Genomic DNA, 26,286 nt, shown 5'->3' with positions numbered 1-26,286 from the left:
ATCTGCTTTATCCTGTTTAGGCTGAATGAGAAATTCCGCTTGGCAGAGCCTCGAGGAATTTCCCATTCTTACCTTCACAGGAGAAAGCAAATATTTGACGTCATTAACTAGTTATTTTCTATCTAGCATGATCTGCATGACACAGATACAGACAGATAGTTAACATTTGTTGTGTTCAACGACACCACTAGAGGCTTAATCTTTGGCTATTGGATATCAAACATTGGATAATTCTGACAAGGAAGGAAATGTTTTATTTAACGAAACACACAACACATTTTATTTACGGTTATATGGCGTCAGACATATGGTTATGGACCACACAGATATTGAGAGAGGAAACCCGCTGTCGCCACTTCATGGGCTACTCTTTTCGATTAGCAGCAAGGCATCTTTTATATGCACCATCCCACAAACAGGGTAGTACATACCACAGCCTTTGATATGCCAGTCGTGGTGCACTGGCTGGAACGAGAAATAGCCCAATGGGCCGACCGATGAGGATCCATCCCAGACTGACCGTGCATCGAGTGAACGCTTTACCACTGGGCTACGTTCCGCCCCTAATTCTGACAGTCTTCAATGTCTGACTATTAGCAAGTGAACGTGTATGATATACTGCGAACTGGGAACTCTATTAACGTGCCCATATCCAGAAGGTTCAAGCACGCCCACCCTGAGCTTAGCCTCTGACTTTGCCAGTGACCAATTCTAAGCAGGAGGGTGTATGCATTTCTCTACTTTTTCCTGTATGTATATGTGCAGGGAACAAAAAAGCTTACTGCGGCCGGGGTCCAGGGGCCGCTGAAGGAAAATTGTTGTTTGCAACCCCTGGAACTGTCAAAAATTGCATTCAATACTAACAAATCTAAACTGGTTATTATAACTTATAATATAAGGCACACATCATAAACTTGAAACTGTGAAAACATGCATATGAACCGTGTGTGGTCAACAGTATTGAACATCATGTTTTTTGTTTTTTAGACGAAATGAAAAAGTGCATTTACGCGTTTCTGCATAGCTCTCACATCCTTGTATGTGGCAAAATGTGTCACGTCAAATACGTTTTGAAACTACTTGATCAATAACTACCAATAACTATAAATATACAAAACTTCACATACATTGTTTTTGCTTCCTATTTATTTCACGAGTTTATTTTGTGCAAGAATATAGCATAACGGTCGAGTGGTATGTTCTTGTGCAAAACAAACGAGTGTAATAAATAGGAAGCGAAAACAACTTATTTGAAGTTCTGTATTTATTACATACTTAATTTAACATCATAACTATACTTTCTTAAATCTATTAATCAATCCACTGTTCATGGATTTATCATATTCTGTGGAAATCTTGTGTAATGTTTCAAATACGATGTGACATAATTTGTAAATCATGCATGCAGACATGAAGTCAGTAATAAAAAGGCAGTAATTAACTCCAGTATAAATAAAAAAGGAATTCCCCATTTACAAGTTTTGGTGCAGATCACACACGTGTGATACAAGATACAATTATCACACAGTTTGAAAATGTCTTTATCACTATAATAAGATTGAATATAGGTATGTAATAAATACCTATAGAAACATAGATATATGAAATAATAAGTTAGCTGATTTTGAATTAATTTTACAGGTACATTAAAATTATCTCACCTGGCTCGGCTGAAAAGAACATCCCCTCTGATGCAAGCTGAATCTGAAACAGAAATTGATATTAATACACACTTCAGTAAATGACAGCAAAAGTTAAAAAAGGCTAAAGTTTGTTTTGTTTAATGACAAAACTAGAGCACATTGATTTATTAATCATCGACTATTGGATGTCAAACATTTGGTAATTTTGACATATAGTCTTAGAGAGGAAACCTGCTACATAAGTAGCAAGGAATCTTTTATATGTACCATCTCACAGCCTTTGATACACCAGTCGTGGTGCACTGATTGAAATGAGAAATAGCTAAATGACAGGCCTGTGGGCAGGAATCTATGTAGGAGTGAGTCCAGATTGTGGCAAGTGAAGTTTACAGGGAGGTCGAATTATACTCTCCCAGATATTATATTAAAAAACAAGAAAATGTACTTAAGCAGGAGGGATTTTCATCTCTGAAACTCCCTCAGCACATGCGCCGGAGTCATTTGATATCTATGTTAGTGCCAATTGTAAATTTTCACTGTTATTTATGACGACAGTATATGCTGTGCCACGTCGTGGAATGGGCTGGCAATTGCAGAAAAAAGGTACAGTTGCAATGGTAGGTATTTACGATGATAACAGTGCTACGATTGCTTTGTGGAATGAGGACCTGGGACCTAATTCACTAAACTCTCGCAGCTTTGCAATCTCGCAGAGCAATGCTAAAAGACTTACAAAGAGGATGCTTTGTCGTCTAGCAGAGTCTAAGAGACCTTTGTGAATTAGGCCCTAGCTCCTTTAGTGAATGTTGAAGTTTAAAGACAACGGAAAGAGAACAGTGGTGAGGTACCGGTGTAAATGGACTACGCCAGTCGCTGATCCCATAAAACTGGAAGCTATTGCATTGAACTCGATTTGTTTGGGCTGCTGAGATCCATCATCCTGTTTGTCCAACATGAAGTCATTTCGAAACAGTCCCAAACTGACTGGCTGCAAAAACAAAATACAACACACGGGCGTAGGAAAGTGCCAAAAAGTGTGTGTGTGTGTGTGGGGGGGGGGGGGGGGGGGGGGGGGGAGGGGGGCCACACACACACATATATAAATAAATACATGTATAAATACATAAAAAACATTGGTTCCCACAAAGTGCCCCCCTTGCCCCCTGCTTCCTAAGCCAGTGCAACACAGTTTGAAACACACCAAACCTAAACAAAACATCCTAAAGCGACCAATCTAGTGATAAAAAAAACTGTAAATGGAGTTGTCTCCCTTAACAACTATAATAATTTTTGTAACAGACCTCAACACAATAATTAGATAAGGAAGGAAATGTTTTATTTAACGATGCACTCAACACATTGTATTTACGGTTATATGACATCAGACATATGGTAAAGGACCATACAGATATTGAGAGAGGAAACCTGCTGTCGCCACTTCATGGGCTACTCTTTTCAATTAGCAGCAAGGGATCTCATACCACGGCCTTTGATGTACCATTCGTGGTGCACTGGCTGGAGCGACAAATAGCCCAATAGGCCCACTGACGGAGATCGATCTTAAACCGACCGCGCATCAAGCGAGCGCTTTACCACTGGGCTACATCCCGCCCCCTCAATAATTAGATAAAAGACAGAAAGAAATGTTTTATTTAACGACACACTCAACACATTTTATTTACGGTTACATGGCGTCAGACATATGGTTAAAGACCACACAGATTTTGAGAGGAAACTCGCTGTCGCCACATAGGCTACTCTTTTATGACAGGCATTAAGAGATCTTCTATTTGCACTTCCCACAGGCAGGATAGCACAAACCATGGCCTTTGTTGAACCAGTTATGGATCACTGGTCGGTGCAAGTGGTTTACACCTACCCATTGAGCCTTGCGGAGCACTCACTCAGGGTTTGGAGTCGGTATCTGGATTAAAAACCCCATGCCTTGACTGGGATCCGAACCCAGTACCTACCAGCCTGTAGACCGATGGCTAACCACGACGCCACCGAGGCCGGTCAATAGATAAATGACACTAGGAAAGGACACAGAATGAGATATGAAGAAAGGTTTGGGTAATACTTAAGGAAGGTAACAGATGGGAAGGGCACAAGAAAGAAGAAGAAAGAAGGAAAATGGAAGACAAAGCAAAGAAAGGTAGGTACGGGAATAGCCTTTGGTACCTATATTAGTCATGGAGCAGTGGTTAGAATGGGAAAACCCCAAAGAAAACTAATACAGAGAAGCATACCTGTGCGATGCCCTCTTGCCGCACTGTGATATAAATATTCCACAACCGCTTGGTAAATTCATCAACCTGAATCACACTGCAAGTATAATAAAACATGCCTAACTTGGATATACTGTGTATTATAATATCTGTAATTCACAAATGAATTAATTTTCATTTTTCACATTACAGCCCCTAACTTTCATAATAAGTATGAATAATACATTTTAAACAAGCTCTAATATCAGAGTAGCTATAATGAACTAAAATATTAGAATATTTGTGTGATGTAAACAAAAACCTGAAATTTCTCAGCAAAGAACCAGTATTTTGTATTCAACATATTACATATTTTATGATATAATTAAAACAAGCACCTTGAGAGTACCGGTACTGCTAAAGCATTACAAGTCCCTTATCATACCCAAGTCTTCAATTTTTTTTTTCTAATCTCCTAAGTTCAAGGGCCATAAATCCCTGTGAAAGTCAAACCTAATCTGTAAAATGTTAGCTCAATATCTTAAGACATTATATAAAAAAAAAAGTTAGGAAAACTCTATGTGAGACAGATGGAGATAAAACCCATAGTCACCTCCAGCTGGACTGGTAGCCGGGGACTAATAAAATTAATGAGACACAGCTTTATTAACCCTCCTTGCTCACGGCAAATAAAAAGTGTCTTTCTCCACTTTTTTAAATTTAAACTGCATTCACTGCTAATAAATCGATCCCTGTTAGTGGGCCCATTGGGCTATTTCTCGTTCCAGCCAGTGCACCACGACTGGTATATCAAAGGTCATGCTAGGTGCTATCCTGTCTGTGGGATGGTGCATATAAATGATCCCTTGCTGCTAATCGAAAAGAGTAGCCCATGAAGTGGCAACAGCAGGTTTCCTCTCAATATCTATGTAGTCCTTAATCATATGTTCCGACACCATATAACCATAAATTAAATGTGTTGAGTGTGTCGTTAAATAAAGCATTTCGTTCACTGCTAATAAACAATGTCCATTTAAGTAGCTGCATGAAAAAGCCCCACCCCCACCCCTCAACCTTACACAAATTCCTGGATCCATGCCTATTAAAACAAGCCGACAACTGTCAAATTCTAACCTGGGTCCAGAAACATTTTGCAGCCAACATTACATATTACTTACTTTGTTTAGGAAGGTACTTGGCATATATTTATAACTGCTTACTGTGAATAATGACTATCCTAGTTTGAAGCTTAATGACCACCTTGGCAAACACAACTAAACAAAAGTATCTCATAGCTTAAAGAACACCCTGATAACATAACTAAACAAAAGTGTCTTATATAGACCTTTAAATTTTAATATAAATTTATGTAAAATTACAAGGTAATCGATGTAAACGATGACCTAAATTTACTGTGCAAATGAAAAAATGTGTTATGCGAAACCATGTTTTTGTGAGCGATGGACTAACGAAATTCATGACTATTCACACTATTTGCAAAGGCCTGAACTGATACAAAGCCTGATACAATCTGATTTTCAGGGCTCACAGTAGAACAAATTTTGTTTTAGCCAATTTTCAGATATGTAGAGCTTTTCCTCGAAAATTATTCAAGATTAATTAATTTAAAGAATATTTTATTAGCCAAACACTAAATGTCGTAGTCACTTTCAGGGGTGGGAATTGGTGAACTGTAAAAAAGAGGAAATCTTGAAGGGTTCCGGGAATTCTTGAAATCCTAGGTTAAAATCTGTGTCACCTGACACATTCTGGAGGAAAGGACGATTAAAATGTGAGGAAACGCAATGTTACATGAGAGGAAAACAGGTGATCCGAGAATTCCCACCTCTGCACTTTGGATAAAAATGAGCAATTGGCCAATCTGGCAATGGACAGGGTGAGCCCTGAAATTTAAAATATCTCAATACCAGAATTTGTATCACTGAAGACTAACTTCTTGAGCGACTGTTCGAGAAAGCCGTGATCGTGAGCCACTTTGTGCATCAGTCTGTTGAAGTCGGTCATGCTGTCTCTAGCCTTGACGAACGCGGCACGAGGGACAACGCTGGGAAACAAGGTAAATGGCACAAACTCCACCGTATTTTCAGAGTCAGGGGCATCGGCTGGTCGCTTGGTGAGCCCTGAAACAGTACTTACACTTTGAAATATTTCATTACCAAAACCCTAAACACTATACAAGTATTTATTCACAAAGTTTTGCTAGAGTCACATGTCTGATGTGACTTGGAAAATTAGCGCATTTTATTCAAAATTGGTATAATTTTTAGGCAACTGAATGTTAAATTAATTTATTAAGGTAGTACAATACCAAATAACTTCCGGCTGGGTCAAAGTTCGAGGTGCACCCAACTTTTGATAGAGAAGTGAACACCACAAGTCCTGTGATTGGTTATAAATGTGTGTTGGTTGTAAAAAATAATAGTTTCATCTGGGTAAAATAAATGTGCAATTTTATTTCATCTAGTACCAATGTGTCAAGTAGCCTTGTGCTTGAAACATGTATGGGGTACCTGTAAAAAAAAGTACTCAAATTTTGTGCGAAACTAGGGTAGTCATAGACGCTACCTGTTATCTCAGAAACGAGCAGCTTGACCCCCATTTTTTTCTGATTCACTTTAAGTGTAAGGGGTGGTAGTATTTATATCCGTGGCGTTTATGTCGGTTGATACGTTGCAGGTAGGAGTTTTAGCCGTATATGTTACTATTGTCGTCTATGGGATTTGATTTGGTAGTGTACACCCTATAGCACATATTCAGTGCATAATAAAAAAATATTATGATTTTGTCATTTTATTTAATTAAACTATACTGGTTGATTAATTAGCCATCACTCGATCATGCAAGTTCACAATGACCTTGACCTTGACAATAATCTCTGTACATGGCTCTGAATGGAGTTTGAATCAAAGTTAGCACTGAAGAAAAGTTGGTTTTGGCCTATAATTCATATTGTAAAGATTTCAATAATTTCTTTTTACATGGTATTTGACTTGCCATATACAACTGCTCTTAAATATGGTATTATATATAGGCAACCTGAACTAAGATTTTAATAGCAATTTATTTTTATATTAAAAATAGCATGTGCCAATAGTGGGTTAATGTCTTTAGTTTCCATTAACATTGTTAATTTTTTATGTATGAAATTCTGAAAACTCAAATTTGTAAAGAAGTTGATTTTTATTGTCATTTTGACATATTTATAGGGTGCTAAGTTATATTTTAGACAAATTTGTAGTTTTATGCAAAATTTAAAGTAAATTTGAAGAAAAACTTTACCATAAACATAATTAAATTTGTTGTCACTATTGTGCCTTCTGTTCTTATTTGTACATAACAATAAGGTTGTTAAACATATACTTAGATCTCCAGATCATTTTTGTTTCTTAATAATCACTTAGTTAGCTCTCATGAAAAGCATTTGGAGTTTATACTAGATTCAGAACCAATTTTTTCAGATTTGATTATCTGCCTTGGATTAAGTTGATAATTTATTTTATTGTTAAAGCTGTATTACCTAATGTTACTAGCTAAATAAAATGCTGGATTACAGATTGTAGGAATACATCTAATGTACATATTGTATTCATCCGGATTAGAAAATAATGCAAGAAAATAGATGTTCGGGTAATTTTGTCATTTAAAAATAGTTTTTTTCGGTAATTAATCAAAAATAAATGTGTTAAAGCTGCATGATTATTCCAGATATCACAACTATTAAAACCTCCAACTACAGTAGGCTATAAATAAAATATAGTCAGGAATCTTGGTGGCTGCCATTGGTTTTGATGGTTCATTATGAAAATCAGCATGGCCGATGGATTTGAAATTCCCACACCTGGTAACTTGAAGACACCCACACCCAGCATACTGGATTTCCTCCCAACACTAATGTTCAGGACATTAAGTCATTACTTCATACAGGTACAGTCATGTTTGTGTTTCCTTCCTCAGACAGTGTATTTTTTTAATACTGATATTTCTTTGATGTGCCTGTTAAGGTCTTCATAATCTAGGGGTCAATCATGTGCATGTGTTTTAATGGAATTCTTTAAAGGGGTAGAGGTACTCTGACTATCTTTGTTGTCTCTACATATATACCTGAGTACACACACCCAACTGAAAGTAAATATCTTCAGGAGTTTTATTTTAAAACATTTTGTTGTTTAATATGACATATTGCATTTGTACAAAACTATATGCAATATATATGCTTTTTGAGGGGTACATTATATTAGGTTGCACTGTAGAAACAACAGTTTCAGTGAGGTTGTCAGAATACACCAGATCCTGGTTGTCATAAAGACACATAGCTGGACACTTTTTGAAAAATGTATGTTATCAGTATAGGTAGTACAATACCAAATAACTTCCTGCTGGGTCAAAGTTCGAGGTGCACCCAACTTTTGATAGAGAAGTGAACACCACAAGTCCTGTGATTGGTTATAAATGTGAGTGTGTTGGTTGTAAAAAATAATAGTTTCATCTGGGTAAAATAAATGTGCAATTTTATTTCATCTAGTACCAATGTGTCAAGTAGCCTTGTGCTTGAAACATGTATGGGGTACCTGTAAAAAAAAGTACTCAAATTTTGTGCGAAACTAGGGTAGTCATAGACGCTACCCGTTATCTCAGAAACGAGCAGCTTGACCCCCATTATTTTCTGATTCACTTTAAGTGTAAGGGGTGGTAGTATTTATATCCGTGGCGTTTATGTCGGTTGATACGTTGCAGGTAGGAGTTTTAGCCGTATATGTTACTATTGTCATCTATGGGATTTGATTTGGTAGTGTACACCCTTAAGAGCAGACATAATTTAAAAAAAAATCTTTTTTATCAATTGTGTGTTTTTAATTACAATTTAAACACAGATGTTTGATTACAATGATATAAATGAACAAAGCATCAGTGTATTTGTGAAGAGATTATAATTTTATGGAAACTTAAGTCAGTAACAAATGAAATATTTTATGAAGCGTGTAGGAAGCGTGTGTGTGTGTTTGTGAGTGGGGTTTGGGGGTGGGATGTGCTCCCCACTTTTCTTGATCCAGTAGCAGCAGCAGCAATAGTAAATATATATATATATATATATATATATATATATATCTGTGTGTGTGTATGTGTGTGTGTGTGTACACCCACCTTTTGGCACATTCCTACGCCACTGATGGTGTACTAATTTGTACTGACTGCAATGGGAACATACGTTACCAGGCATTAAGCTTATTTCGATGCCTGATGAAAAAATGCGTCTAAAGTCAAACCCATAACCTAGTAAGAACACTAATGATTTTTTTTTTTTTATTACGTACCCTCAAATTATTTTCCAGCAGAAAGCTTGGCTTGTTCAAATGAAGGGTGCAATGTTTTCACACCCCTCATATTAAAATAACAGGATGTAAGGGTGTAAAAGTGTGGAAATAGTTTTAAAATTTACCACAGTAAAAAGCAAAGTCTTTGCATTTCAACAAAAGCTCATCCAGTGCCTCTTTGCTGGGAAGTCCACTGGATCCAAGACATGTAGCCATTTTGTTTACTGCGTTGTTTCTAAACATAAACCTTGAACAATATTTATTAATCAGATAAAAGTATTTTTTAGAGCATGCATGTTTTATAATTGAACAATTTTTTTTATCTTTTCACCATAATGTTCATATAAATATTCTAAATGGCCTATTCTAAGAAAAATATCATTGTCAATGTTTTTTTAAGTATAATATTTAGTCTTTAAAAAAGAAGAAAACAAAAGTCAGCAATATTTTACATTGGCAGCCAACTCAGCATAAGGTCATTTTGTTATTACATCCTTTGACCAACTCCCTTCTTTGAATGTTAAATAAACACAATATTTTTGTAGTGGAACCATCAAATGCAAAACACTAGTAAGACTGAGTCGATGACTGTACCAATTTCGTTTTCGGTTGATTGCGTTTATGCATGGTTTCAAAATACACAGACTTGGAATACTAGTTGACAGTCACCTTATAACAAAATAATCTCACTCAGTAATTTGTTTTGTACTGATCTTTTCAAATAACTTCCTTTTGAGTGAAATTCGACTGCTCATCAGCTTCCCACAAACCGCACCACACACCAGGAACAGATAACTCCGAAATCCCCAGAGACAAGGAGTGGACAACGGCACGTTATTTGAACGAGAAGTTTGGAACTGTTTGCAAGTATGGAAATAAAGTTAATATTATATTAATAGTTAAACATTTGCTACTTACTTACGAAGAAGAAGGTTTTAAGAATTTAAATCTATTTTTCTTTGCCTAATAAACACATTTAACGTTACACGATAAACCATAAACTGTAAACGTTCGAGTCTTTTGAAGTCTCGGTATGTCTATTCTTCGATACACAAAACTCCGTTAGGGTTACTGTAAAATGCGATTTCTGTACACACTAACGGAATTACGTACATTTTGCGATTGCGGTATTTCAAATGAAATATATTCCAATCCATTAACTTGAAAAATAACTGACCCAAACCGAGAATTGTAAACAAAAGTGACCCTAGCAAATTAATAAAAACAAGTTATGCTACGTTGCAGGCCCGTATTTGGGGGGGGGGGGGGGGGGGGGGGGGGGGTCTGGGGTTTCGTTCGAATCCTCCCGCAAAAGCTGAGGAGCCACGTTTTGTTTTTTGTTTTTTAATATTGCACAAATAGTTGACTAACTTTTGCAACTCTCTCATAAAACAATAATTTCTTGTCTCAGTCATTTAGCAATCTCGTTACCAAAACAGCAATGTACATGATTCAGAATTTCTAACGGGCAAGAAAAAAAGAAAGAAAAAAAGAAGAAAAAGAAGAAAAAAAGAGGAACCTACATGATTGTGGCAAACGTGTTTAATTGTATTTTCTGCTACATTGATGACCTCATAGCATTCGATAATCACATGACAATGACAGCAGTTCACCTTCCATTGATTTATCAAATAAAGCTAGAAATAAAAGGTTAGCAACAGAAAGTAGGCCTAATCCTGTTAGGTCAGGTCAGGTCATAGGTTTTAACGTGCACATTTTGATGATTATGACGCATCAGTGACAAAAATGAAGTGGGATGCAATACCTTATGCAATACCTTTTGCTGAAAAAGTTTGAGGACTACACCTGTACTCTTAACAGGGGCTGCATGTGTTGGCGGTGATTGGTGATGATACAATTTTTATGAACGTAATGTGTTTCGTTTTTCATAAATATGTGCATTATTAAAGGACCTGATCATAGTTCTGAGGTACACGTTCCTTTTTTGTTACTAAGGTTATAATAAGCAATTGCCGAAAATATTTAACATACCTCGGGTCAATACCTTTAACTCCTGTTATGTGCTACAATTTCATTATCTTGGATTTTTATTTTATTTTAACTAACATTAATAACAAAAATACAATCTACAAAATAGTCGAAAATCGTCGTTTTAAAATATAAATTTTTAACTTCCAGATACCAGGTCAACACGTTTTAGGCTTTCAGAGATTAAACATTTTCCGGGGAGGCATGCGTCTGGAACCCTATACAAAGTTCGGGCGTTCTTAAGCAACTTCATATCGAAAATGCCCCGGCAAATACCTAGTCGAAATGCTGGCTACGGGCCTGCGTTGTAGCTCATTTTATATGAGTAATATATGGGTTAAAAAAAAGCTGAATAGTCAAATTAAACATTTTGTCCCATATGTATTTTCCCCTAACCTAATCATTTATTATATATTTTAATTATGTACATTATCACAAAAATGTCTGTAAAAATAAGGTAACACTTTAATTCACAATTTAATTTTCAATATTTTGTTGTGATTAATGAAAAATATATTTACTGGACTTAAAATAACAATTTATGAGAGGAAGCCATTGATTGGTACTTTTGTCTGGGTTTTAATCCTGGTTTTGTTCTCGTTACATATACCATAGCATAAACACACAAAATGGTGTGAAATGCGTTCACTACATGCTCAATCATGCTGCATGCAATGCACGCGAAATGCCAGTATGTGGACACATAAAAGTCACGTAACGGTGTCAAATTCCTGGTCACATTAAGAATGCCACAACTCAGAGAAGAACAAAGGGAGCGAGCGTTGGGCATGGTTCAAGGGGGGATTTCTCAAAGCCAAGTTGCTAGGACCTTCAGAGTCCATCCATCAACTATTGGACGACTTGTTGAACGTCATCAACAGACCGGGAGTGTCCGTGATTGACCTCGACCTGGTCAACGTCCCGTTACGACCCCACGCCAAGATCGGCAGATTCGACACCACCTCCGTGACCGGTTCAGAACTGCGACGATGACAGCAAGCAACACGATAGGACGTCATGGAAGGCATATCCATCCGATGACGGTCATCCGTTGACTCAGAACGGCTGGACTCAGATGCAGACGCCCGTACAACGGTAACATCATGACACCGCGACATCGTGCTGCGAGACTACAGTTTGCTCTCCAGAATGGTACATTTAATGTTTTGTTTTTACCATAGTGTGACACCCAATAGCCGATGTATTTTTCGTGCTGGGGTGTCGTTAACATTCATTCATTCATTCCAGAATGGTAATCATCCACCAGCCTGTTACTGGAGCATTGGTTTCTCAGATGAGTCCCGTGTCTCTGTCTCCTTTGCCGATGGAAGAGCACGTGTGTACAGGAGACTCCATGAACGGTACGCTGACGGATGTGTGAGGGAACGTGATCGGTTTGGCGGCGGTTATCTGATGGTATGGGGGGCAATCAACTGTGATTTCAGGAGTGATTTCATCATTGTCCACGATGCCCTTACAGCCCAGCGTTATGTTGACGTTATTCTAAGACCAGTTCTCCAGCCACTTTTGCACCGTCATCGAAGACCAGGAGGTCCCCTTCTGTTTCAACAAGACAATGCCCGTCCACATATTGCAAGAATTACCCAGGCATTCCTGCAACAAGCCGGTATCACCGTTATGAACTGGCCCGCCGTTTCAGCGGATTTGAACCCAATTGAACACGTGGGATGAGTTAGGAAGTCGTGTACGTCACCGCCAGCCACCACCGCGTAACCTCGCTGAGCTTGCACAGGCGTTGCAGGAGGAGTGGAGGAACATTCCTGTGGCTTATTTCAGATGTTTGTGCCAATCCTTTCCCCGTCGTCTTCACGCATGCGGGCCAATGGTGGACACGAGATACTGACCTTGATATTGGGGGGGGGGGGGGGGGGGGGGGGGGGGGGGGGGGGGTTCAGATTTTCGATTACGAATGCAACTCAATTACTGATGATAACTTGCCATGTTTCCATGTGAATGTATCTCAAGAATACCAGTCATTAATGTCATATTACATTATCCATCAATTCATTAATAGTTTGTCGTTATTTGTAATGAAAAGTTGTTTTTGCGTTTTCATTGTGTGTCAGTATATATATATATATATATATACACACACACACACACACACATGTATATATATATATATATATATATATATATATATATATATATATATATATATATATATATATATATATATATATCCCATGGATGTACCTTTTGGTCATTAGGTTGTTTGAAAGCTCAAATGTTACTATATATGATCAGTGTAATGCTTATGCAAGGTGACTTCGGAATTATTTTAAAAATCAACTTTTGTTGTTTTCCCTTATTACTGATTAAAGAAGTGAGTGAAACAAGAGTCTATGACGCTGAAACGGGGAAATACCCTTAAAACGTAGTCTAGTAAGCATAAAACTAAACTGAAATAATGACGCATTTCTGAAAGATCTATTTTGATTTGATTTTTTTTTTTCTTCAGAGAAGATGGATTGATTCCACAGGTGAATATTGTTACTAAGCGTAAAACTAAATTAAAAATGATGGTGTATTTCTGAAAGATTAATTTTTATTTGATTTTTTGTTTCTTCTGAAGAATATGGATAGTGATTCCACCGGAAGACTAAATGAAGTATTTGAAACCACGTGAAGATTGTTGCCGGCATGACGATGATGTACACAAAACACTTTCCTGGTGGACCAGCTGTCAGCGGCCTACTGAGCTGCCTGTTCGTTACCATGGAGTACCTCATCCATCCGTTCTCCTGGTTTGCCAGCCAGTTCATTAGCCTGTTCATTCCCACGACGTCCGAGCTAGAAAAGCCGTACTTCGTGATCGTTAAAGTCGTCTTCCTGTTCGTGCCGTACCTTTTAGCCAGCGTACTGTTCTTCCCATTGTACGCGATCGGCGTGCTGGCGAGAGTTCCCCTGCAGCACGTCCGGGCGCCGTACATCATCAGCGAGAAGTGGACGCCCTATTCGAGGAGGAAGTACCAGAAGCGGCGGGCGTGCGACCAGTACACGATCCTCACCGCCAACCTCTGCCTCTTGCCAGAATTCCTGGCGCGGTTCAACAATCTGTCGCGGACGGCGAGCCGGGCCACGGAGATCGGCCAGCGGATCATCGTGGACCAGCTGCTGCACGACCAGAACCACGCCCGCGAGGCCGAGCTGCCGATACCGCTGACCCGGCTCCTGGAGAGACACAGGCTCGAGCACAAGCGCGTCCTCAACTACAGCGCCAACAACAGCAACAAGGGGGTCCCGGCGGGGATGTCGCCGGCGATTTCTTCGATCACGTCGAGTCTCCTGGTGTCCAGCACCCTGGCGCACTTCACCCAGCTCGACTTCCTCTGCTTCCAGGAGTGCTGGTCGACGACGTTGACCCAGAGACTGGTCCGCGAGCTGCAGCAGCTCTACCCATACATCGTCCACGACATCGGCGCATACGACTTCGACGTCAACTGCTACGGCTTCAACAGCGGCCTGATGTTCGCCAGCAAGTACTGCATCGGGGACGTCGACTTCAAGCCCTTCACGGGTGAACTGACGCGTGGCGCCTTCGACTCGAAGGGTTTGCTCATGGTAAAGGTCAGTGAAGGTACGTTCTGAACAGGGACGTAGCCCAGTGGTAAAGCGCCCGCCTGATGCGCTGTCGGTCTAGGATCGATCTCCGTCGGTGGGCCCATTGGGTTATTTCTCGTTCCAGCCAGTGCACCACGAATGACATATCAAAAGGCTATTGTATATGTTATCCTAGCTGTATGTGGGATGGTGCATACTAAATAGCCTTTGCTACTAATGAACAAAAATGTTGCGGGTTTCCTGTCTAAACATATATACTCTCCAAAAAAGTTCTGTTACACCACCAACTACTTGAATATATGTCTGACAAATATGAACATATAATTTCATTAAACACACAGCAAACAATATTCATACTCTGCAATGAAATCACTATCAAAATTTGACTGTGACCCCAAAACGCAGCCCTCAATCCAACTTTACGTGAAACTGATAAATCACAGGCTGCACATGGCACGTGCAGCCAAATGTCACAATTTACACGCTCTGGCATCGTTACATAGGAGTATAAAGGACACTATTAGTGATTGTCTCCGACTTGCAGTTCTTCCACAGAGGTTGATGTTATAATGCCAAAGCTTACAGAAGAACAATGCCATAATGCTGTTGTCCGACATATGGGGGTTTGCAGAACCACTGTAAGCAGATTTTGGATGTGTTATAATAACACAGGAAGAACTCGTATAGAACAAGGTTAGGCCGACCACAAGTGACCACCCCAACCCAAGATCGATACATCCGGTTGCTCTACCCTTGGGATCAATTTAGGGCAACAACCTCCACAGCTATCCACGTTACTGGGCTAAGACGAATTTCCCTCCAAACCGTTATCAACGTCTATCGGGACGAGACACTGCAGCATCACGTTGTTCCACTGATTAACATCAATGGTGGTATCTTTCAGCACGACAATGTCGGATCACACATTGCACGTATATGCCAAGACTTTCAACAGCAAAACAACGCTCGTGTCTTGTCATACCCAGCAACACCGCCATATTTATACTTAATTGAACATCCCTAGGACATCCTGGATTGCAGAGTTCGTCAAAGGATCCATATGCCTCAAACACTACAGGAACTGTACTTGTCGTTAAGGGATGAATGGCAAAACATTCCCAAGAACATTCCTCAAAACACCATTCAAAATCTTGTTGCATCAATGCCTCATAGTTGTGCAGCTGCGATTGCAGCACGAGGACATAACCGATACTGAACATTTTGACACCCCATGACTGATTTACATCATGTCACACACTTCAGCGTTAACACTTCATATTCAGAATGAGGTGGACTACAGTTTGATAATTCAGTAATCATACAATGTCACTTCATAATACAATATGTAACATTTAACTGAAATAAATGATGTAGAAGTCAGGTGTAACAGAACTTTTTTGGGAGAGTATATGTAAAAATTACAAAATGTTCGACATCCAATAGCCAATTGATGATTAATAAATCCATGTGCTCTAGAGGCGTCGTTAAACAAAACAAAAACCTTTAACTTTAAGGTCAATGTAGGTAGATTCAAAGGGTTACTTTATGGTGCTGTCAAAATATAGCGCATGTTCTGTGTCGTCTGCTCAGGCTAGTACAGACTGATGCTTCAACGGCGTTCAACCCAACTAGATTCTACTATTTGTTTTTAACAATTTGTTTAATACATATTTTTTTATACATATATTATGCTGTACAATTGCTTTTATTTATAACTGTTATTCGTGTGTGTGTGTGTGTGTGTGTGTGTGTGTGTGTGTGTGTGTGTTTGTATACTTCCAGCTTCAGATTAACAAGCAGCACGTTGGGTACATATTTCTTACTCACCTGGAGGCGTTCGAAGGTAAGAACTCGCCCCACCGAGGTACATGTATATGCTTCTTGATACTTTCGCTTATAAATGAATTTTCTGAAGTGGAAAAACGCATATATGACTGAGTCGACACCGTTGGGTTCGAGGCACTCTCCTTCAAACAGGTGTTTTCGAAGTGGTAGAACATTTCTTATAATTTAATAAACTATAAAGCCGGATTTTAAGTTTTTCAGACGTTTTGTTTCCAATGTATTTGCTTTGTGAAGATAGTCTGCTATTTGGTCTTAAAGAGAGTCTTTGTGAGTTCTATTTTACAAAACTGCATATACTACAAACTGATATAGGTAGTTTGTCTTGAGTTTTGTTATGTCTTTGATCGGACCGTTGTCATAGATACGACAAATGGCGTCTATTTTCACCATCAAAGGGGCCGACATTTACTAACGTCCATAATAACATCAGATGAGCACAGCTGATGACATCAGCATGACACGGCTAATGACATCGGCATAACACGGCTAATGACACCAGCATAACACTGCTAATGACACCAACATAACACGGCTAAAGACATCGGTATATTATGGCTAATGACAACAGCATTACACGACTAATGACATCGGCATAACATGGCTAATGGCATTGGCATAACATGGCTAATGACATTGGCATAACACGGCTAATGACATCGGCATAACACGGCTAATGACATCAGCGTAACACGGCTAATGACATCAGCTGAGCACAACCAATGAACATTTATTTTTATGAATTTTGGAAAAATATTACAAACTGGATATTCAGTACTATAGGAGAGTGCGTAAATAAAAATATTGCCACTGTAGGTCTGCTTAAGAAAACAAACACATATGCAATAAATTGGTTAATTATTAACATAAAATATATTTATACCATGATAATACAAAAAAACTAAAATTAAACTTCTCTGTCTTAAAAACTATAATTAAAGAAAAGTTAGAAACTGAAAAATGTATCTTATTTAAAAATGGTGATTATGAAGATTTTAAGAAACAATGGGAGCAGTGGCATAATTTATTTCAAACATAAAATCTTATTAAATCTATCAAATATTGAGATATATTTATTTCTAAAATACCTTTTTATGAATTTTTTTTATTATCAATCTTAATTGCGTACATGACAAAATTTCCTTTTCTTTTTGGCCCCAGAACCCACAACATCAACAACAAAAATATACATAAGGTGTGTTAATTATATCTATTTGTGTGTATATATTTGCCATTTATATGTATGTATATAAAAATATGTATACCATATGTAATATAAAAATGTTGTGAGACAGTGAGCTCAGGGCACCCCAACACAGACACTGCCTTTCTATATTCTGGGGGACAATACAATATTTAAAAGAAGAAGAAGAAATAAGTACAACTAATGACATTAGTAAAGCACAATTGAGGACATCAGATTAATACAGCTAACAACACCATGATTTATCAGATTGTTTTCTCTTTGAGACATTTTCAAATTTGTATTTATGCTGAAGTTTACATGTTTATATCTTGTTTTAGCATGGATAACTAAGAGCTCACATTGACATTGCCCGTGAGAGAATAAGATTGGCCTATTTTAGTTTCTCAATCCCCGCCCTTCTCCACCTTATAGTGTCGGTCACCTTCCATGGACTGTTATTCCCAACCTCATACCAAACCAGTGCGCCATCACTGGTATAGCAAAGACCATGGTATATACTGTTCTCTCTATGGGAAAGTACAATATATAAAATGTTTGACATCAAAGAGCTGTAGTATTAAAATGTGCTGATGTGTTGTCAGTGTTCGAGATTAAAAAATTTGGCCAGTATCCCAGTGGGATACTAACATTTCAAAATCTGGTATTCCTCCTGAGAATTTAGTATTATATTGTATCCCGGTGGGATACTGGGTTCTTGAAGTCTGGTATCCAAACTTAAATTCTGGTATCCCAGGGATATCGGGATACCGTTAATCTTGAACACTGGTTGTTAACAAACATTCGCTTCCATTGCTGTATTCTGTGTATGGTATATGTTGCAGGGAAGAAGAAGATTCGAGAGAAACAGATGACCAGCATTATGTCATGGATGCACGACTTCAAGAAGTCCAACAAAGAGCTTCACGATGTCATCCTGTTCGACTTTCTGTGTGGAGACTTCAACTTCGATAACATGTCACCATGTGAGTCAATAACATGTCACCCTTTGAGTTGATAACATGTCAACCTGTGGGTTGATAACATGTCAACCTGTTAGTCGATAACATGTTACCCGGTGTGTCGATAACATGTCAACCTTTCGGTCGATAACATGTTACCATGGGAGTCAATAACATGTCAACCTGTGGGTCAAAAACATATCAACCTGTGGGTCGATAACATGTTACCATGTGGGTCAATAACATGTCACCCTGTGAGTCGATAGCATGTCACCCTGTGAGTCGATAACATGTCAACCTGTGGGTCGATAACATGTCAACCTTTCGGTCGATAACATGTTACCATGTGAGTCGATAACATGTCAACCTGTGAGTCGATAACATGGCACAATGTGAATCGATAACATGTAACACTGTGAGTCGATAACATGAAACCATGTGAGTTAATAACGTGTCACCCTGTGAGTCGATAAAACGACACCCTGTGAGTTGCAAACATGTCACCTTAAGAGTTTGTAACAAGACACCCTGTGAGTTGGTACCATGTACAATCTAATGGGTAACATGCATTACCTAATGGGTGAGTTACATTCACTGTCTAATACGTGAGCTACATTCATGGTCAAACAAGTGAGCTACATTCACCATTTAATGGGTGAGCTACATTCTGTTTCATTGGTGAGCTATATTCACTATCTCACAAGTAAGCTACATTCACTAATATGTGAGCTACATTCATGATCAAACAAGTGAGCTACATTCACCATCTAATGGGTGAGCTACATTCTATTTCATGGGTGAGCTATATTCACTATCTCACAAGTGAGCTACATTCAACATCTAATGGGTGAGCTACATTCTATTTCATGGGTGAGCTATATTCACTATCTCACACGTGAGCTACATTCAACATCTAATGGGTGAGCTACATTCTATTTCATGGGTGAGCTATATTCACTATCTAACTGGTGAACTACATTCACTATCTCACAAGTGAGCTACATTCACTATCTCAAAAGTGAGCTACATTCACTTTCTAAGAGTTAAAGTTTCAGCTTGTTTCACTAAAGCACATTGATTATTAGTCATCGGCTATGGTTTGTCGAACATTTGGTCATTTTTACAAATACATTTTAGCAGCAAGGCATCTTTTATATGCACCAACCCACAGACGGAATATCACATACCACGGCATTTGATACACCAGTCATGATGCACTGGCTGTAATGGGAAATGGCCCCATAAGCCCACCGACGGGTACCGATCCCAGACCGACTGCTCCTCAGGCGAGCGCTTCACCAAATTCACTATCTAATGGATGAGATACATTCACCATCTAACGGACGAGTTACATTCACTATCTAACAAGTGAACCACCTTGTGTTCTGCAGGTGACAAGAGCTGCCAGCATCACGCTTTGTTTGACAAGTACGAAGATGTAGCCAGGGAGCGTCCCGGGGTGGACAAAGCCTGGTCAATAGGCACGAAGCTGCGGCAGTTGAGTCTGTACGAGGAGGCGGTGTCCAGCCCTGAGGTCATGCAGCGTACCCTTCAGAGCCCTCTCAAGCGGCCGCTTTATGTGGTGGACGCGACCCTCGTCAAAGGCTCGTACGGCGAGATACGCGCACAGCAACCCAGACTGGACGGTCGCGGAAAACCGCTGATAACGCCGAGGTCCGGCAAGAGGAGAACCAACTACATACTGTGCAGGCATAACATCCCAGTGGTAAATTAATATTCATTCAGAACATCCCAGTGGTAAATTAATATTCATTCAGAACATCCCAGTGGTAAATTAATATTCATTCGGACATCCCAATGGTAAATTAATATTCATTCCGAACACCCCAGTGGTGAATTAATATTCATTTAGAACATCCCAGTGGTAAATTAATATTCATTCAGAACATCCCAGTGGTAAATTAATATTCATTCAGAACATCTCACTGGTAAATTAACATTAATTCAGAAGATACATCCAACTGGTAAATTGATATATTAATACATAACATCCCTGTTGGTAAATTAATATTCATTCAGAACATACCACTGATAAATTAACATTAATTCAGAAGATACACCCGATTGGTAAATTATTGATATTAATATATACATAACATCCCTAGTGGTAAATTAATATTCATGCAGGACATCTCACTATAACCAGCATGAACGTCCACAAATGGTCAAATACAACATAGTTATCCCCATTCTAATTCAATAAATGCATTTTCTTTTTTTAAAACCGTTTAAATGGTCAATTTTCGGAATGGACGCAGCGTTAAAGGAATGATTAAGCAAGGCTTTTGGACTGGTATGCATATTCAACTATATATAATTCACATTATTGCTTAATATCAACAAGTATAATCTTACATTTAATTCATAAAATGGTTAAATGTGATGGCATATATATTTATTAACGGTCACAGCCATTTTGTACCATTCCAGTGAATACGCCCCTAGGCGAGCCGGTGGTTACGTAATACTTAACGTGTCACGTTAGGAATTAGTCTTAGAACTGAAGAAACAAAACGTACCCGATTTTTGCGGATGCATTGCAATGCTCTGTAATCATACCCATCCCAGTAACCCAGCAATAAGTTTATATTATTTTTCAATACAAAATAAATCACCATTGTCAAAGTGTCGAAATGACTGTAATGTGTTTTGTCCATACATTAACCCACGGACTGACATGATAATCGGAGTGTTTTCTTAGTTAATTGGTCGTTTCTTTCCGTGGCCTGTGCCTGTAGACTGCCTCGGTGACGCAGTGGTTAAACCACCGGACTACAGGCTGGTAGGTACAGGGTTCGCTCCAACCCTGAGCGAGTTCTTAAGGGTTCAATGGGTAGGTGTTAGGCCACTACACCCTATTCTCTCTCACTTACTAACAACTAACCCACTGTCCTGGACAGACAGCCCAGATGTACCTGTGGTGCCTGATTGGTCATCCCCAGTCTGGAGCTCGATGCGGTAAGACGTGCTTGTTTCGCTTGTGCATACTGCACATACTTTCGTGTGCTCGACTTGGGAATCCTCCAAGCGAAATGGAGTTTTCTACTGGGATGTATGCGGCCAATGGAACTGTTTGAACGCTGGAACGCTTCTCGTTTCGACAATCTGCAACACCAGGTTGGAATCTTTTTTAGCGAGATTCCTTGCCTCCACGTCATTTCTCCCGCTGACCTATGTCGACTTTCTTTCCCGCGACTCGTATGACGCCACGGTTGTTCGCGTTTAGTCTCTACGTGTCTGAGTCTGTCCTAGCAGCACTGGAAGATTGACCGCCCCACTCTTAAGAAGAAATTGAAAGCGGGGTCAGCCCCTACTACTCTTTTCTAGACTTAATTTAGCGTTCGAGATTAAAATTTTTTAGGCAGTATCCCAGTTGGATACTAACATTTCAAAATCTGGTATCCCACCTGAGAATTTAGTTTTATATGGTATCCCGGTGGGATACTGGGTTTTTGAAGTCTGGTATCCACAATTAAATTCTGGTATCCCCGGGATATCGGGATACCGTTAATCTCGAATACTGTAATTGTTTTATATTGATACCATCTCGAATTCTCCAGAGTCGGGCCCGTCCGCGCCACTATACCAACCTACGACAACTAGACTATACCCTAGTCTGATATTCTCTCTCGTTCAGACGGATCTCACTTCTCAAGATCTGTATTTCCGCACAGCATTACACCTTCAACGTCTAATGACTGTTAATCTAGGGGTTTTCTTGACATCTCATTCCTATCAGATGTGCGCCCTAATGGCCTTAAGGAGGCCACACGTGTGGACATATAGATCGTACTTTAAATTTTTAGACCTTCGTTAAAAAAATTATGTAGAAATTACTTTCTTTTTAAAAAATATTATTAAATAGTCCGATCCTCTCTTCTTTGTCTTATTTATTTTTGGACTGTCCTTCTAAAATGCTCTAAATTATATAAATATTAAGATCACAGAGTATTGTGGGATCATCTTCTTCGTTGATAATTGTCTCATACAGATATTCCGATCTGAGTGATGAATTGGGCAGTTGTTTGCAGGTCCTCCCTGGATTCCCAGAGCTTCTGATGTAGTTCTGTTCCATGTGGCCAGAGTTGGCTTCCCTCCGAGTTGTGTAGTGGACATTGTTGTAGGATATGTCCTGGTGTTTGCAGGCCTGTGCCACTTTGACAGTCGCTTGTGTGACCTATAAATTATTATGCTTGTGGAGAGAAGTTAAAAAGACTCCCGGATCACCCAGCGCACAAATCGATGCAAGAATGCTGCAGAAACAGACTGAAACGGAAAAAGTATAAAACATATAACACAAGACCTAATCGAAAAACATGCTGACGTCATCTCAAAATATCTGGAACATTGTGAATGACAAATATGAACTTAAGGCAACTCCCAACATTTCTCTTGACATCCCAGGCATCACCAGGAAAGAAGATATGACACCAGATATGCTGAAAAACCTGACTCTCGAACACATAGAAAAAACCTTCAACAAAACAATCAGGACACATATATACACTGATGGATCAGCAGAAGCCATCAAAAATAGAGGAGGGGGAATTTACATAAAATTCCCAAATGGAAAAACAATCTCCAAATCTATACCAACTGGATCACTCTCTTCAAACATTAAAGCTGAAGCAAAAGTAGTCCATAAAGCACTAGAGATCCTCAGCTAAGAACTCTTCCCACCATCACATGCAGTAATCTTCACCGACTGCAGATCAGTACTCCAAAAGACCCCGTCTCCAGAAGACACATCACGGAAAATCTACATCCTACTGTCACAGCTATCAACAACCACAACAACATCAATGCTGCGGATCCCAGCACACTGCAACATTGCTGGAAACGAAAAAGCAGATCCACTAGCAAAATGTGGAAGCAAGATGATTCAGGAAACAGACCCCACCTCTTATTAAGAAATCAAGAATATCATCAAGCGAAAGCAGAAGGAAAGATTTTAAACACGACATGGAGTGACAAACCACGACCCATGGGAGACACTTGAAAGACGAGCACAGACTACAATCTTCAGGCTTGGCACAGGCCACAGCCGCCTAAACGTCCATCTCCACAAGCTTAATATTATGAGATAACCTGCCAACCCTAAATGATAATGGACATTATAAGCCGTCCTGCTTTATTACTGTAAATCATTCTGTAAAACCCTTGATTAAGTAGACTTTCCCATATAAAATCACAAAACTGACAAATTACGTAGTCCCAAAGAAAAGAAAATATTAAAAATAAAAATAAAATATTCGGCATAACTGCCGTCACCTACTTTCACATTCCTTTCAGCGTCACACAGGTGATGTCACACAAACGTTTATAAACAGCATTTATTATTATATATAGCAATGGAATGAATATATGGATCTACAGAAATCATAAAAGTGATATCCGGTAAAAAAAAAGGTCATATTTACACTGTATTTTAGCTACAGTGAAAATATAGAAATCGTATTTACTTTTTTGTAAAAGTTCATTATTAAATTATCTACCTTTTTCTCGTTTCTTCGTATTTAAGTTTGATGATTACCAATGCATCGGATCGTAATTAAAAAAAAAGAAAAGAAGTAATTTAAACAACTGTACCTATATACAAAAAGGATATCAAGTGCAATTGATATAACATATCTAAAGCGAATTTGAATACCAAGCTAAATAATGCTGACACAATGCCTTGTCATTGAGTGCAAGTTAAAATTTAACGGCGTTCGATTCGTTTTGTTTCTGTGGGGTTGGGGTTTTTTTGAGGATTTTTTTTTAAAAGTCTATGGTCAAGTAAATTTTCTGGAAAAATTCCATCTGAAGAAATAATTTTATCATGGCGTTACGTGTTTTCGATAGGATAAGCGAAAGATATTAACAAACAGCGAAAGATATTGTCAAAAATTAGGACAGATGTATATAATAAATATACCATTTCATAGTGGGTTTTTTAATACGATTTTTATGTCAACTCGTGATGTGTGAAAACCATATTTTCACTCATTGCTTCGCAGTTCGTAAAAATATGGTTTTCACACATCACTCGTTGAAATGAAAATCGTATTCGACCCCCCACCCCCCCCCCCCCCCCCCCCCCACCACCACCACCACACACACACATGAAACAGCCTGTATTTACGTCATACAATTTAGAGGAGCGCGCATTGTGCTTCAGAAGAAGATTCTACGTTGGTATTTTAATATATAGTAAGTACATCCAACAAAAGAACTAGAAGTAGCGTATAAATATGCAAATAGGCTCTTGGGGAATCCACCAAATTTCCGACCGGTACATGCTCGTTATACTGCCGCAAATGGATTTAATTAGCTAATCAAGTTTCGTGTTCTATGCCGAGTGAATTAGAATTCAGAACTTCCCACTGGGAAATTAATATTAATTCAGAATATCCCACTGGGAAATTAGTATTAATTCAGAACATACATCCCACTGGGAAATTAATATTAATTAAGAAGATACACCTCATTTGTTAAAGGGGAAGACCCTAGTTTTAAGCCATAAAAATGGACACTAAGTTTGGTTAGTTTACAAACCTGTAACACATTTGGATAAAGTTACAACAAACTGAAACAAGAGTCTTTGATGATGAAACGGTAATATATACTCTTAAAAATAGACTTAACACTCAACTCCATAACTGTTACTTCTCAGACGCACATGTGGGTTTTTTGAAATATATGAAAAATGCATTCTGTGGTATTAGAAACACCAGGATGACCAGAAACGGAAATGGATAATCTAAAGAATAAAATATAAGTAATATTTGATTTCAGTGATCATAAACGGCTCTAATAGTGACAAAAATGCTGTAATGTTTAAAAACTGGGGTCTGTCCCTTTAAGTATTAACATTTATTTAGAACATCATTCAGGACATCATTAAAGGGACATTCCTGAGTTTGCTGCAATGTTTAAGATGTTATCGACTAACAGAGACCGTTTAACGATTGTAATTACATATCAAATATATTTTTCTGCATAAAATATTAGTGACTGTATATTAAACGTGTTTCTGATCGTTCTAATATTTGTACTAGGTTACATTTCATTTTATTTCCTAAAGTATATTTTTTCGTACGTACGAAATTATTTGAAGACAAAATCCAGTTTGGGCTTCTTACAAATATTAAGATGACCAGAAACATATTGAATATACAGACAGTGATATTCTAAACAAGAAAATATAATTAATATGTGTTTAATCGTAGAAATATTTTATTAGTCAGAAACATCTTACAATGCAGCAAACTCAGGAATGCCCCTTTAAGGAAAGAAACTGATTTGTTCTACTATTTGTGTTGTTTTTAGATTGTAGAGAACTATAATTTCATAACGCGGCTGGCCACGCTGACAGACCACGTCCCGATCTCGATGACAATCAAAGTCCACGCATGATCAACAGAGTCTTCCGTTCACCTGGATAGTGACACTGACTTTTTCTTAAACCTATATTTGTACACACATTTACCACTGGCGTAGGAAGTGGGTGGAGGATATATCCCCCCCCCCCCCCCCCCC

The 26,286-nt window shown here is 38.6% G+C and overlaps 2 protein-coding genes across 4 annotated transcripts in view; one reads left to right on the top strand and one right to left on the bottom strand.

Moving 5' to 3' along the window:
• Positions 1-10,632, bottom strand: part of LOC121389266 (glutathione synthetase-like) — a 20,991-nt gene extending 10,359 nt beyond the window's left edge. The window contains exons 1-7 of the mRNA XM_041520865.1: positions 10,615-10,632; positions 9,874-10,040; positions 9,309-9,430; positions 5,805-5,991; positions 3,893-3,968; positions 2,492-2,631; positions 1,662-1,704 (exon numbers count right to left, since the gene is read on the bottom strand). Coding sequence (XP_041376799.1) covers positions 1,662-1,704; positions 2,492-2,631; positions 3,893-3,968; positions 5,805-5,991; positions 9,309-9,430; positions 9,874-10,040; positions 10,615-10,632 — 753 coding nt within the window. The remainder of the gene's footprint in view (positions 1-1,661; positions 1,705-2,491; positions 2,632-3,892; positions 3,969-5,804; positions 5,992-9,308; positions 9,431-9,873; positions 10,041-10,614) is intronic.
• Positions 9,986-26,286, top strand: LOC121388667 (sphingomyelin phosphodiesterase 3-like). 3 transcript variants are annotated; one of them, XM_041520108.1, is made up of 6 exons: positions 9,986-10,050; positions 13,769-14,763; positions 16,546-16,600; positions 18,628-18,768; positions 20,136-20,470; positions 26,077-26,286. In XM_041520108.1, the coding sequence occupies exons 2-6, from the start codon at positions 13,837-13,839 to the stop codon at positions 26,161-26,163; spliced, it is 1,545 nt and encodes a 514-aa protein (XP_041376042.1). In that variant the 5' UTR covers positions 9,986-10,050; positions 13,769-13,836; the 3' UTR covers positions 26,164-26,286. The 3 variants fall into 3 exon arrangements, with proteins under 3 accessions (XP_041376042.1, XP_041376041.1, XP_041376043.1); XM_041520107.1 differs by having other exon boundaries at positions 16,540-16,600; XM_041520109.1 differs by lacking the exon at positions 16,546-16,600 and having other exon boundaries at positions 13,769-14,773.

Source organism: Gigantopelta aegis, chromosome 14 (genome assembly GCF_016097555.1).
Source record: "Gigantopelta aegis isolate Gae_Host chromosome 14, Gae_host_genome, whole genome shotgun sequence".
NCBI lineage: Eukaryota > Metazoa > Mollusca > Gastropoda > Neomphalida > Peltospiridae > Gigantopelta > Gigantopelta aegis.
This window is presented reverse-complemented; position numbering and strand designations above follow the sequence as displayed.